The sequence below is a fragment of the Pseudophryne corroboree genome, chromosome 2 (genome assembly GCF_028390025.1).
Source record: "Pseudophryne corroboree isolate aPseCor3 chromosome 2, aPseCor3.hap2, whole genome shotgun sequence".
In the NCBI taxonomy this organism is placed as follows: Eukaryota; Metazoa; Chordata; class Amphibia; order Anura; family Myobatrachidae; genus Pseudophryne; species Pseudophryne corroboree.
This window is the reverse complement of record NC_086445.1, coordinates 1,026,262,244-1,026,277,842: the sequence shown is the minus strand read 5'-3', so window position 1 is coordinate 1,026,277,842 and position 15,599 is coordinate 1,026,262,244. Positions and strand designations below refer to the sequence as shown.

Sequence of the window (15,599 nt, the reverse complement as noted above, 5' to 3'; positions counted from 1 at the left end):
CGTCCCATTTCATGGATAGCGTGATCCGTCGACGGACACATCCATACATACGCACTGGCAATCTCCGTCCGTGTGCGGATTCCTGATTTGGCGCATCCACAGAAGCAGAATTTATTCGATGGTACATGTGCAGTAGGCCTATGCTGATATCCAAGAGATACACGCGCATTGTGGCTTGCGTGCAACACAAAAAATCATTCCTCTAATGACTAGGGGGATGCCATTGGCAGTGTGGGAGAATGGGCAGCTTTAAAGGTCATTTAGTATATTCTGCAGACGTGGTGGTCAGAATTACAGGAAGAGCCTAGAAACGCCAGTGTTCTGGATAATCGATACCATTTATGTAGTGTGATTCCAGTCAGTGCACATTAGCTGTGTGGTGTCGGTCAGTGGTTACACATGTGGTGCATATTGCAGGTAAATGTTCTGCGTCTCCTGACACGATCTATAGTGATCCTCGTGCAGACAGATCTTGCCTCATATCCTCTTTTCTCCGTCACATATTTCACACATCCTCTGCAGCTCAGCAGAGGCACTATCCACAGACAGGGAGCAGGTTATACATGCCGACTGGCAGAGGCATTACATGAGGGCTCCAGGGGGCATCATCTCTCACTGATACCTAGAAATTGCAGAGTGTTACCATATACTTTGCTGTACGGTCACCTACAAGCTACTGCAGGTTAGACACCATCTAAATAAACATGACACATTTCCGTGTGCCACACGTGTTGTTATTCCAGGGCGTGATAGAACAGCCCGGCACCTCCAGTTATTTGGAATTACATGGCGAACCCTTTATCTGCCGTCTAGGAATTTCTGCCCACAACAGAAAGTCCCTCTTGCAGTATTCTTGTTCTCCCCTTTTTACATCATCCCATAATGATCATTGCACATTATCTGTGCAGGTGTACTATGTTGACTAAAGTTATTGGACACTGACTGCAAATAGATCAATGAGATGTCATTGACGTCAGTACTGTGTAGGTCCGCCACGTGCAGTGATTACTGCAGAACCCCTTTTTGGCAAACTGTCCACAAGTTCCTGGACAACAGCAGGCGGTATGTTTTGCCATTCCGCCTTAAGTACAGTGACCAACTGTGACACTGAAGAAGGCCGCGTCGGTCTAGAACCAACCTGTCACACCAGTTCGTCCCAGAGGTTCCCAGTGGGGCTAAGATCTGGACTCTCATAGTGTTCACGCTAGGATTTGGGCATGGCAGGGTGCCGGACTGTGTGGGGCACAAGCACAGAAAAAAAGGCGTGGCCACGCAAAATAGGGGGCGTGGTCATTTTACGTAATAAAAGTGGGTGGTTCAGCCCGCAGACAATAAAACGGGGTGTGGGCGGCCGGCGGCGTCACTGTTGGGGGCGTGCCCAGCACCTACGGAGGTGCTGGGCTTCCCCCAAGCGCTCTCTCACTGCGTGAATGGATGCCGCGCGCATTCGCACGGCATCTTTACACGCTGGGAGGGCAGGAAGCGGGCGTCGGTTCTAGCAGGGCGCCGCAGAAAGGGCAGGGGGAATTTTGCCCTTAAAAAATCGGGCAGGGCGCGGCGCCCTGCTAAAACAGCCTAGCGTGAACACTACTGTCAGCTGGTCAGTCCATCCAAGTTATGGAATTGTCTGTATGCCAGTCCAGCGTTGCCCTGGTAACATGAAAGGTGGCATTGTTGTCCTGATAAAAACATTTGTTGTATCTGTAGAACCACAATATAGGGAGAACATCTCTATGCTTCTCAGAGAAGGGGGAAGGCTCTCTCCTGTCTTAGCATGGCCATGCCGCTGTGCACATAAAAAAAAAAAGTGGTTTGGGGTGTAATAAAGTGACTGATCTGCTCAGCATCCTGACCTTGGTCCCATCCAACACCTTTGGCATGACTTGGAACGCTAGCTGCAAGCCAGGTCTTATCGCCCAACAGCAGTGCCCGCCTCACTAAGGTTCTTGTAGCTGAATGGAGGAGAATCCCTCATGCTTGTTCCAAAATCTAGCAGGAATCCTTCCCAGAAGAGTAAAGGCTGTTAGAGCATCAATGGGGGAACAGTTCCCTTTTAATGGCCGTGATTTTAGCGTGACCTGTTCAGCGGGCATATATGGGTGTTACTGCCAGGTGCCCACATGTGTTTGCCCATTATAATGTAGTTCTGATAAGGATGTTTGAAAGTGTAATAGAACATCAGCTTAGAGGTGAGGAAAGTATAAAAAGCATAATTTAAATATACTTAATTTTTCTAAGTGTTCATTAAAACATGCAGGCTGAAGTTATTGAATCGTCACGTCTCCATGACTTACTTGCATGTATTGCTATGTGTGAGTGCTGTCCCAGCATTACCTGAATTGTGCCCCCTGGTGGTCATATTATCACGAGAAAAAAAGTTGTCTGTTTCGCTATTTTCCACTCATGTCAGAAATAAGTCCTAGACTGCTGTAGCTTTTATAGCAAAGCCAAAAGTGAGTAAAGTAATAGCTATTTCCCTTTACAGCCGGGCAGTGTGCTGGCCGCAGTGGTTGCCCGCTGGATAGCGGACAGGGGTTCAGGGATCAGATAAGGACAATTTTTGCCTTGGACGGATAGTGTGATCGAGACGTATCCTTGGTTATGTTCCAGCTTTCTCACCTAGTACAGAGAATGACCGTTCCCCAATATCGTGGAAAGCAATGAAAACTCTTACGCAGGCAGGAGTAGGGAAATGGAAAACTTCTCCTTGGGGAGCAATGATGAATTTCACACTCGTGTGCCGGCAAACGCACCAGGTCTAACTGTGTGTTCCTAGCCAGCGGTGAGCTAAGCCAAGCCGAGGAGTAGTGAGAACGCAGAACATGGAGCTGGCTGTAAGTGTGTGTTTTTATTCTTTCTTTAACTGTTTTTCTCTAACGTCCTAAGTGGATGCTGGGGACTCCGTCAGGACCATGGGGAATAGCGGCTCCGCAGGAGACAGGGCACAAAAGTAAAAGCTTTAGGATCAGGTGGTGTGCACTGGCTCCTCCCCCTATGACCCTCCTCCAAGCCTCAGTTAAGATTTTGTGCCCGGCCGAGAAGGGTGCAATCTAGGTGGCTCTCCTAAAGAGCTGCTTAGAGTAAAAGTTTTGTTAGGTTTTTTATTTTCAGTGAGTCCTGCTGGCAACAGGCTCACTGCTACGAGGGACTTAGGGGAGATAAGTGAACTCAACTGCGTGCAGGATGGATTGGCTTCTTAGGCTACTGGACACCATTAGCTCCAGAGGGAGTCGGAACACAGGTCTCACCCTGGGGTTCGTCCCGGAGCCGCGCCGCCGACCCCCTTGCAGATGCCGAAAAGTGAAGAGGTCCAGAAACCGGCGGCAGAAGACTCTTCAGTCTTCATAAGGTAGCGCACAGCACTGCAGCTGTGCGCCATTGTTGTCAGCACACTTCATAGCAGCGGTCACTGAGGGTGCAGGGCGCTGGGGGGGGGCGCCCTGGGCAGCAATGATAGTACCTTATTCTGGCTAAAAATACATCACATATAGCCCCTGGGGGCTATATGAATGTATTTAACCCCTGCCAGGTCTCAGAAAAACGGGAGAAGAAGCCCGCCGAAAAGGGGGCGGGGCCTATTCTCCTCAGCACACAGCGCCATTTTCCCTCACAGAAATGCTGGTGGGAAGGCTCCCAGGCTCTCCCCTGCACTGCACTACAGAAACAGGGTTAAAACAGAGAGGGGGGGCACTTATTTGGCGATATGTGTATATATATATATATTAAAATGCTATAAGGGAAAAACACTTATATAAAGGTTGTCCCTGTATAATTATAGCGTTTTTGGTGTGTGCTGGCAAACTCTCCCTCTGTCTCCCCAAAGGGCTAGTGGGGTCCTGTCCTCTATCAGAGCATTCCCTGTGTGTGTGCTGTGTGTCGGTACGTGTGTGTCGACATGTATGAGGACGATGTTGGTGAGGAGGCGGAGCAATTGCCTGAAATGGTGATGTCACTCTCTAGGGAGTCGACACCGGAATGGATGGCTTATTTAAGGAATTACGTGATAATGTCAACACGCTGCAAGGTCGGTTGACGACATGAGACGGCCGGCAAACAAATTAGTACCTGTCCAGGCGTCTCAAACACCGTCAGGGGCTGTAAAAACGCTCATTTACCTCAGTCGGTCGACACAGACACGGACACTGACTCCAGTGTCGACGGTGAAGAAACAAACGTATTTTCCTTTAGGGCCACACGTTACATGTTAAGGGCAATGAAGGAGGTGTTACATATTTCTGATACTACAAGTACCACAAAGAAGGTTATTATGTGGGGTGTGAAAAAACTACCTGTAGTTTTTCCTGAATCAGATAAATTAAATGAAGTGTGTGATGATGAGTGGGTTTCCCCCGATAGAAAATTATTGGCGGTATACCCTTTCCCGCCAGAAACACCCTTTAGGGTGGATAAGGCGCTCACACGCTTATCAAAACAAGTGGTGGTACCGTCTCCAGATAGGGCCGCCCTCAAGGAGCCAGCTGAGAGGCTGGAAAATATCCTAAAAAGGTATATACACACATACTGGTGTTATACTGCGACCAGCGATCGCCTCAACCTGGATGTGCAGCGCTGGGGTGGCTTGGTCGGATTCCCTGACTGAAAATATTGATACCCTTGACAGGGACAGTATTTTATTGACTATAGAGCATTTAAAGGATGCATTTCTATATATGCGAGATGCACAGAGGGATATTTGCACTCTGGCATCAAGAGTAAGTGCGATGTCCATATCTGCCAGAAGATGTTTATGGACACGACAGTGGTCAGGTGATGCAGATTCCAAACGGCACATGGAAGTATTGCCGTATAAAGGGGAGGAGTTATTTGGGGTCGGTCCATCGGACCTGGTGGCCACGGCAACAGCTGGAAAATCCACCTTTTTTACCCCAAGTCGCATCTCAGCAGAAAAAGACACCGTCTTTTCAGCCTCAGTCCTTTCGTCCCCATAAGGGCAAGCGGGCAAAAGGCCAGTCATATCTGCCCAGGGATAGAGGAAAGGGAAGAAGACTGCAGCAGGCAGCCCATTCCCAGGAACAGAGCCCTCCACCGCTTCTACTAAATCCTCAGCATGACGCTGGGGCCGTACAAGCGGACTCAGGTGCGGTGGGGGGTCGTCTCAAGAGTTTCAGCGCGTAGTGGGCTCACTCGCAAGTGGACCCCTGGATCCTACAAGTAGTATCCCAGGGGTACAGATTGGAAATTCGAGACGTCTCCCCCTCGCAGGCTCCTGATGTCTGTTTTACCAACGTCTTCCTCCGACAGGGAGGCAGTATTGGAAACAATTCACAAGCTGTATTCCCAGCAGGTGATAATCAAAGTACCCCTCCTACAACAAGGAAAGGGGTATTATTCCACACTATATTGTGGTACTGAAGCCGGACGGCTCGGTGAGACCTATTCTAAATGGATAATCTTTGAACACTTACATACAAAGGTTCAAATCAAGATGGAGTCACTCAGAGCAGTGATAGCGAACCAATAGGGTGTCCCTGGACATCAAGGTTGCTTACCTCCATGTCCCAAATTGCCCTTCTCACCAAGGGTACCTCAGGTTCGTGGTACGGAACTGTCACTATCAGTTTCAGACGCTGCCGTTTGGATTGTCCACGGCACCCCGGGTCTTTACCAAAGTAATGGCCGAAATGATGATTCTTCTTCAAAGAAAAGGCGTCTTAATTATCCCTTACTTGGACGATCTCCTGATAAGGGCAGGGTCCAGAGAACAGTTGGAAGTCGGAGTAGCACTATCTCAAGTAGTTCTACGACAGCACGGGTGGATTTTAAATATCCAAAATCGCAGCCGTTTCCGACGACACGTCTGCTGTTCCTAGGGATGGTTCTGGACACAGTCCAGAAAAAGGTGTTTCTCCCGGAGGAGAAAGCCAGGGAGTTATCCGAGCTAGTCAGGAACCTCCTAAAACCAGGAAAAGTGTCAGTGCATCATTGCACAAGAGTCCTGGGAAAAATGGTGGCTTATTACGAAGCTATTCCATTCGGCAGATTCCACGCAAGAACTTTTCAGTGGGATCTGCTGGACAAATGGTCCAGATCGCATCTTCAGATGCATCAGCGGATAACCCTATCTCCAAGGACAAGGGTGTCTCTCCTGTGGTGGTTACAGAGTGCTCATCTTCTAGAGGGCCGCAGATTCGGCATTCAGGATTGGATGCTGGTGACCACGGAGGCCAGCCTGAGAGGCTGGGGAGCAGTCACACAAGGAAAAAATTTCCAGGGAGTGTGATCAAGTCTGGAGACTTTTCTCCACATAAATATACTGGAGCTAAGGGCAATTTACAATGCTCTAAGCTTAGCAAGACCTCTGCTTCAAGGTCAGCCGGTATTGATCCAGTGGGACAACAACACGGCAGTCGCCCACGTAAACAGACAGGGCGACACAAGAAGCAGGAGGGCAATGGCAGAAACTGCAAGGATTTTTCGCTGGGCGGAAAATCATGTGATAGCACTGTCAGCAGTGTTCATTCCGGGAGTGGACAACTGGGAAGCAGACTTCCTCAGCACAACCTCCACCCGGGAGAGTGGGGACTTCATCGGGAAGTCTTCCACATGATTGTGAACCGTTGGGAAAGACCAAAGGTGGACATGATGGCGTCCCGCCTGAACAAAAAACTGGACAAGTATTGCGCCAGGTCAAAAGACCCTCAGGCAATAGCTGTGGACGTTCTGGTAACACCGTGGGTGTACCAGTCGGTGTATGTCTTACCTCCTCTGCTTCTCATACCCAAGGTATTGAGAATTATAAGACGTAGAGGAGTAAGAACTATACTCGTGGCTCCGGATTGGCCAAGAAGGACTTGGTACCCGGAACTTCAAGAGATGCTCACAGAGGACTCATGGCCTCTGCCGCTAAGAAGGGACTTGTTTCAGCAAGTACCATGTCTGTTCCAAGACTTACCGCGGCTGCGTTTGACGGCATGGCGGTTGAACGCCGGATCCTAAGGGAAAAAAGGCATTCCGGAAGAGGTCATTCCTACCCTGGTCAAAGCCAGGAAGGAGGTGACCGCACAACATTATCACCACATGTGGCGAAAATATGTTGCGTGGTGTGAGGCCAGGAAGGCCCCACGAAGAAATTTCAACTCGGTCGTTCCTGCATTCCTGCAAACAGGAGTGTCTATGGGCCTCAAATTGGGGTCCATTAAGGTTCCAATTTCGGCCCTGTCGATTTTCTTCCAAAAAAGAATTGGCTTCAGTTCCTGAAGTCCAGAAGTTTGTCAAGGGAGTGCTGCATATACAACCCTCTTTTGTGCCTCCAGTGGCACTGTGGGATCTCAACGTAGTTCTGGGATTCCTCAAATCACATTGGTTTAAACCGCTCAAATCTGTGGATTTGAAATATTTCACAGGGAAAGTGACCATGCGGTTGGCCCTGGCCTCGGCCAGGCGAGTGTCAGAATTGGCGGCGTTTGTCTCACAAAAGCCCATATCTGATTGTCCATTCGGACAGGGCAGAGCTGCGGACTCGTCCCCAGTTTCTCCCTAAGGTGGTGTCAGTGTTTCACCTGAACCAGCTTATTGTGGTACCTGCGGCTACTAGGGACTTGGAGGACTCCAAGTTGCTAGATGTTGTCAGGGCCCTGAAAATATAGTTTCCAGGACGACTGGAATCAGGAAAACTGACTTGCTGTTATCCTGTATGCACCCAACAAACTGGGTGTTCTTGCTTCTAAGCAGACGATTGCTAGTTGGATGTGTAGTACAATTCAGCTTGCACATTCTGTGGCAGGCCTGCCACAGCCAAAATATGTAAATGCCCATTTCACAAGGAAGGTGGGCTCATCTTGGGCGGCTGCCCGAGGGCTCTCGGCTTTACAACTTTGCCGAGCTGATACTTGGTCAGGGGCACACCCTGACTGAGGAGGATCTGGAGTTCTCTCATTCGGTGCTGCAGAGTCATCCGCACTCTCCCGCCCGTTTGGGAGCTTTGGTATAATCCCCATGGTCCTGACGGAGTCCCCAGCATCCACTTAGGACGTTAGAGAAAATAAGAATTTACTTACCGATAATTCTATTTCTCGTAGTCCGTAGTGGATGCTGGGCGCCCATCCCAAGTGCGGATTGTCTGCAATACTTGTACATAGTTATTGTTACAAAAATCGGGTTATTATTGTTGTGAGCCATCTTTTCAGAGGCTCCGCTGTTATCATGCTGTTACCTGGGTTCAGATCTCAGGTTGTACAGTGTGATTGGTGTGGCTGGTATGAGTCTTACCCGGGATTCAAAATCCTTCCTTATTGTGTACGCTCGTCCGGGCACAGTATCCTAACTGAGGCTTGGAGGAGGGTCATAGGGGGAGGAGCCAGTGCACACCACCTGATCCTAAAGCTTTTACTTTTGTGCCCTGTCTCCTGCGGAGCCGCTATTCCCCATGGTCCTGACGGAGTCCCCAGCATCCACTACGGACTACGAGAAATAGAATTATCGGTAAGTAAATTCTTATTTTTTTTTTGTTTTGTTTTTTTACTATAATGTCAGCGGTGTGATACATTGGTTCATGGTGTACAGTAAACTCTTTTTATGGTGAAAGCCAATAAGACACGCCATCCAAACCGCCATCATGACAGCTGGCAGACGATTTTAGCTATTGATTCTGCCCAGCCTACTTTATTTTTAAGCCACATTTGGGATTTGTGGTGTCCGGATGAGATTGCGCTTGATCACTGAGCTGGTCAGATGTAAAGGAAAAATCTTGTCTTTAATATTGAATTGAGCCATTCATGACTGTGATGTCAACTGTAATAAGCGTGAGTAGAACAGAATGTTTAAGAGACTCTTCTTGTGTCAAAGACGCTGCTTTATATTTAAAGCAAAGATACAAGGGCATTTATATAGGCCCTTTTAATGCATTTCTGGAGTGGTGAAGCTGGTGGCAGTGGCAGATTGTAATGCTCACTGCAGCTACAGAATCCACATTGGGGGAAGATTCCGTTACCCACGGTGTGTCGCGGGCATCTGGCTGTGCACTTCACAGTCTATGGTGGTATTAAAACCTTTGCTAATTTTCCTGCGCCCTTCTAATGGGGCAGGAAGAAAAACAGCGAGCTATTGGTCACAGAGTGCTGCAAAGTACAGAATATAAATGTTTTCAAATCTTTATTAACTGAAGTGAGTAGCTGGAGAAGTGAGAGTGACTTTCACATAAATATGGAAGCGTGCACTCAGCAGCTTGAAATAAATTTCTTGTTAACCCAACTTGTGATGTTTACATAAAGAAGGTAATAAATTACACCTTGTTATATGGAATGGTTTATGTTCTTTTGTAAAGTATATAGGATGACAGATGACTTTAATATAGGCCGCAGAAAACACGTGACATCTAGCGCAGAGCCGGCCCTAGGCATAGGCAAACTAGACAAATGCCTATGGGCACAAGCAGCTTCTGCTGATTAAAAGGATATGTGGCATGCCTATATTCTGTGTGTGACTGCGGCTCTATCTGCATACGAAAAGCTTTACTGATGTGCGTCATTATGTGTATAAGTGGTACTACAGTACTTTGTGGCGTAACGTATAGAAAGCGCACTACTGTGTGGTCTAATGTGAATAAAGAGCAATATGGTGTGGTGTAATGTGAATAAGGGGCACTACTGTGAGGAGTAACGTGGTACTACTATGTGATGTAACGTGAATAAGAGACACTATTGCATGATATAATGTGAATAGAATTGCAGTACTGTGTGGCGCAATTTCAACTGGGGGTATTATTGTGTGGCCATGCCCCTTCCCAGCAAGAACACGCCCCATTTTGGGCTGCACATCGAATGTGCGCACTGTTCCTATTTAAAATATAGGATGTAGGAGCACCAAAATGAGGACTGCTATGGGTAAGGGGTGATGGTGCTGGGAAAGGGGTACAGGGTCAGAGGTGGAACTAGCATCTGTGCAAGGGGGCACCAGCCAAAATCATGCCTAGGGCATCATATTGGTTAGGGCCGACTCTGATCTAGCGTCAGCAGCAACTTACAGTTGAGGGTATGTTATCTCTGATGTGTTGTTTTTTTATTGTCTCACTGAAGAGATGGCACCAGAAGTCACTGATTATAGGCGATATCAGAAGCTCTTATTGTAGACTATATATAGGTGGTTCTTACAGAAAATTGTACTACTAGTTATTTGTGTATTATGCAGTTATGTTTCACCTATAAAAAATAGTAAAGCGGAAACATTCTGTAATAATGTCACGCTAGAAACGTTCGGAATAAGTTAAAAATGAGAGGATATTCAGGTTTTGACTAATAAGCCAAAATATGATATGGCACAGGAAGTCGCGAGTGCGATGTAAAATTGACTCCCCTCCTAGTACGCCAGTAAATGTATCTATAAATAAGGTGTAGATTTTGTCATTTTTACTGTAGCTGTGAGCGTAGAGAATAATTCCATGCTGCCAAACGCAACTTGTGGCTCTCAAGCTGTGGTGGAACTACAAGTCTCAGCCAATCCGACCACCCCTCCGAAGCCTATGTTAATAAATATTCTTCATTTCAGGGGTGCCCTACCATTAGCTCTGACATACAGTAGCTGCTACAGTGATGAAAATGTCCTTTACCTCTGTAATGAGTAATATTTGGAGACATATTTTCCTTCCCTCCCAGATGGATGTGTGGTTCACCTCCTGACGTTGACCGTTTCCTCATATGAGACAGTAAATCTAAAAGTTTTATGAAATATAAGGGCAGCTGAAAACAGCTACAGGATGTTTATATGTGCATGCCTCTAGTAGAAGCGGAGACCGACAGGGGAGCATTTATCAGCCGCACACGACAGATTTACTGTATTTAAAGGACACTACACCTAAATTGTCAGATCTGGAAGAAGAATGGAAAAACAAATTAATGCTGATCTTTTACATATAAGGTTGTGAATGTGGCTAGGTGCTGCCGCTTATGCGATGAGCTTTTGTATTGGGCTTTGCCGTTAGGAAGGATTTATTTATACTGTGTAAATGATGTTTTCTGAATGTATGAACCTAAAGGATTTAGATCTACAAAGACATGCCTCTTTGTTTTACTGTTAATTTAGTGTTTTATTAGCTCTGGCTTACATGATCTCATTGTTTGATTAACACAGACTTCCAGATGAACAGCTTCTGTGGAAATGTTTTACAAGAGCCTAAAGGGCACCTGTCAACTGCCTACAGCGGACTTGTGAGCTGAAGCAATATTAATTCTGTACTTGTTTTACTTTAGCTTCATGAGGTTGGAAGATTAGATTAAAGCGCCATAATCCCAGCGCCTGTGATGGGGACTTTTAACCACTTGGGATTTCCGTGTATACATTTGTCACTGGCTCATCTGTGGTGCAAAACACCCAAATACCATGGGTCAAATTTTTGATCCATTTTTACCTGCCCCCTATCCGCACCACCCAACACCGCCGTCTGTGTCCCCAATGGTGGTATTTAAATCAACATTAAAGCTGCATGCAGCGTCTATACAACCAGGAGGTGGTTCCTTCCTCTAGGCTCCCAGGCTGTTGTCTGTAGCCGCTGCCTCTTTATAGGAAGATGGAACATACCGTATATACTCGAGTATAAGTCGACCCGAATATAAGCCGAGATACCTAATTTTACCACAAAAAACTGGGAAAAATGACTGACTCGAGTATAAGCCTAGGGTGGGAAATGTACGGTGCCAGGGGTTTTCATGCTCAGGGTGTCATGCTCGTTGCCAGGGGTTTCATGCGGTAGGTGTTATGCTTGTTGCCAGGGGGTAATGCTTGTTGCTAGGGTTGTGCCCCCAGTGCCACATATACCCCCAGTAACAGATATCCCCCCACAGTGCCAGATAAAAACATGCTGCCGTTGCTTTGCCCCCAGTAGTTATGCCCCTTCTTTGCCCCCAGTAGTTGTGCCCCTCTTTCATTGCCCCCAGTAGTTATGCACTCCCTTTCATTGCCCCCAGTAGTTGTGCCCCCTTTCATTGCCCCCAGTAGTTGTGCCTCCTTCTTTCTTTGCCCCCTGTTGCAGTGCCCCCTTCTTTCTTTGCCCCCTGTTGCAGTGCCCCCTTCTTTCTTTGCCCCCTGTTGCAGTGCCCCCTTCTTTCTTTGCCCCCTGTTGCAGTGCCCCCTTCTTTCTTTGCCCCCTGTTGCAGTGCCCCCTTCTTTCTTTGCCCCCTGTTGCAGTGCCCCCGTCGCCGCTTACAAACACACAAACACACACAAAAACAATACTTACCACTGCCCCGCTCCTGCTTCCCGACCGCTTCTTCTGCTGCTGCGCTGCTCCGCTCCGTCCGTCCGCTCGCTCCATCCGGCCGCACGCTCCGTCCGGCCGCCGCTCTGTCCGGCCGCCCGCTCCCCGGCACCCGATCATCTCTATGGGAGAGACGTCATGACGTCTCTCCCATAGCAACGCGCACAGACACTAGAGGTCAATAATGACCTCTAGTGTCTGTCCTGGAGCCGGCTGCACACAGCCCACGGCGTCTGCTGCAGCCATTGACTCGAGTATAAGCCGAGGGGGGCTTTTTCAGCACAGAAAAATGTGCTGAAAAAGTCGGCTTATACTCGAGTATATACGGTAAGTATTGTAAGACTCTGACCCGTGTTGGTTTCCAGTGATAATTACGCGGTTCTGACTGCGTTGTCTCTCTCTGCGGCAGTGTAGAATGTTAGTGCTTTATAGCCGGAAGGTAAATGTCCCTCCTTGGGTGCAACATTGTATTCCTCCATTGTAATGATTCCGTTCTGATCTCCACAGAGCTGGAAACGACGGTACGCTGTGTTCCAGGCCGTGGAGTGGAGCTGACTGTTGGACGTGGACTGGCACCTTGTCATGCCCGGTGGAAGAAGGGGTCCTAGTCGGCAGCAGTTGAGCCGTTCAGCTTTACCTTCTCTGCAGACTTTGGTTGGCGGGACGTGTGGCAATGGCACAGGGCTGAGAAACAGGTGAGATCGTAGGCCAGAGAGAGAGGAGGGGGTTCCTCCATCACACTAACCCACTCATATTATTATTAGTACCCTTTATAGGGTCAGCATCACCTTAGAGTGCATGTAAACACAAAAGGATATAAAGAACATAACATTGCAACAAAAACAAATAGAGCACCTGAGGCAATTTACTAACAATCATAACCACAAAATCCGTTTTGGCTGAGACCTATATCCTGCAACAGATAGGCTTACGGAACTTGAAGGAAGGTAATAGAGATTATCGCATGAGAGAAGAGGGCCCTGCTCGTAATAGCCTACAGTATACAGGTGAGGAAGGGGGACAGGGGGTGACGCACAGGATGCTCTGAGATCACATTGTAGCTGGCGGCTTTTCCATCATACACTTTAAGTGTTTGTTTATTTTTTTAGATTTATATGCCTTCTGTTTATACATACACGGTGGAACTAAATACAGTAGGATCTATCTTTTTCTGAAGTCTTCAAGTTCGTTATTATCATATATTTTTAAGGCAGCACAGTTTCTGCAGTTACGTTCAGGCAATATATGTACAATGTAACAGTGACACATGACACATCAGTGGTACGGTAGCTGTAAGATCACGTATCTGTGTAACAACACAGACAGACTAGGTAGGAAGCGGACATTGGTGCGAGGGTTGGTGTTTCTTGTCTTGCCCGGAAAGTGGAGGTGAGTCCGGGAGGAGGGCAATTCAGCACCGGATGAGCCTGTACCCAGCGAAGTCGCACACAGTGACTGAATGGGGCGAAGAGACAAAGCGCACTGAGAGCGAGGATACTGCTGGGGATGAACATGAGGAATGAGGGCCCTGCCTGTGATGGCTTATATGCTAAGAAGAGGGGAGACCTAGTGAGAAGCGCAGGACAGGGAAAGAGATTGATGAGGGGTGGAAGGCTCTGATGGAAAGGTTAGTTATGAGTGAACATTTAGTGTCTGGTTTAGTGGGGGAGTGCGTTCCAGAGCAGGGGACTGAGCAGAAGTGTTTTTAGGTGAGCGTAAGCGAAGGTGACCAGAGTGGTGTTGAGTCCAGTATACAGCCTGGCCAAATGCCAGGTATAAACCTTGTGAATGAATCGGGGTAATCACTAGAGATTTGGAGTCGGTGATAAAGAAGTTTAAAAAGGAACATTCAGGTTTGTTTGAAGTTAAAATGAAACAAAACTTTTCTCACCATGCAAATGTTTCCCCAGTACGACTGATACCCCCTGAAAGCTGCTCCTTCTATTCTCCCGATTGGTGCTGCCCTGACATGTGATCTTTAGAAATACAGAAAGTAACACCAGTCTACAGCATTCGAAGAGTCCCATCATATTGGGGAAACAGACTTTCTATTCTTTCTTACATTGGAGAGATCCTATGACCACGGGTGTAGTACGGTATGCCGGCGGCCGGGCTCCCGGCGACCAACATACCGACCGCCGGCATACCGACAGCGTGGCGAGCGCAAATGAGCCCCTTGCAGGCACGGTGGCGCGCTACGCTATTTATTCTCCCTCCAGGGGGGTCGTGGACCTCCACAAGGGAGAAAAAGTGTCGGTATGCCGGCTTTCGGGATTCCGGCGCCGGTATACTGTGCGCTGGGCTCCCGACAGCCGGCAACCTGAAGACCACCCTATGACTACACACGTGTGAATTTGTCTATCTTATTATTGTACGTTTGTTTTCCAGGAATGGTAGCGCCATTGGCCTATCCGCCCCTCCAATAACTGCCTTGATTACCCCGGAGCCGGTACGTCACAGCTGTATCCCTGAGCTGCCGCTGGATGGGAGCCTTCTCTTCGAGTTCCTCTTCTTCATCTACCTTCTGGTGTCACTATTTATCCAGTACATCAACATATACAAGACTGTGTGGTGGTACCCGTACAATCACCCTGCCTCCTGCACATCTCTGGTGAGCGGCACTGAGAGTTGCTTATTTCCTTATTATTTCTGGGAACTCCTAAAACATCACCCAGTTTTTATTTCATCTTTTCATATGTTTTAGTAAATGTCTCTACAGATAAATGTGTCATCAGCTGGGAACTGTCTGGTTTTCTTGCAGAATTTCCATCTCATTGATTATCACCTGGCAGCTTTCATCACAGTAATGTTAGCCCGCCGCCTGGTCTGGGCCCTCATATCACAGGTGAGTACATCCTTTGCTTAACCACTTATTGAATTAGGTTAAGAGCATCTATTAAAAACATATCCAACACTTTATTTTGAAAAGAAATATTTGTTTTATCTAAACAGCGGTTGGCAGCTGCTGGAAGATTATCTTCCAGCAGCCGCACTGTGCCCATTCTGACTGGTGGCATCAGATTTGGCCATGTCAGGGAAAGCCCAGCTTGGTGTTATCGAATCTGATGCCACTAAGCCACGCAAGTGTTTAGGAACTTAAGTAGGTCGTCTTGAGATTTTAACAATATGAGATTGAATATATCATTAAGTTTGTCGTGTTGAACTCTAAAAGTGATGTAAACTTCTTTAAATCCTAAAGATAGAGTACGTCGCTTGGTGTTACCCTGAATTTCAATTGAAACTTTGCTAATGAGAAGTAATGTGTTTTTTTTGTTTGTTTGTTTTTTCAATAGAAAAATACTTATACTTACACCTAAGGCTATTAACCAACCTACACAAACTGACATATCTTAACTTATCTCCGCTCTGGGTAAGATCTGTATCACTCATC

At 47.5% G+C, this 15,599-nt stretch overlaps 1 protein-coding gene across 4 annotated transcripts in view; it reads left to right on the top strand.

The window, feature by feature from the left end:
- Positions 1 to 15,599, top strand: part of TMEM39A (transmembrane protein 39A) — a 122,910-nt gene that overhangs the window by 93,694 nt on the left and 13,617 nt on the right. For 3 of the 4 annotated variants that reach the window (XM_063956754.1, XM_063956755.1, XM_063956752.1), the window contains exons 2-4: positions 12,716 to 12,903; positions 14,597 to 14,819; positions 14,970 to 15,053. In XM_063956754.1, the coding sequence (XP_063812824.1) occupies positions 12,791 to 12,903; positions 14,597 to 14,819; positions 14,970 to 15,053 (420 nt within the window). In that variant the 5' untranslated portion in view covers positions 12,716 to 12,790. Of the gene's footprint in view, positions 1 to 11,085; positions 11,163 to 12,715; positions 12,904 to 14,596; positions 14,820 to 14,969; positions 15,054 to 15,599 lie in introns of all 4 variants that reach the window. The other variant, XM_063956753.1, reaches the window with a different exon arrangement.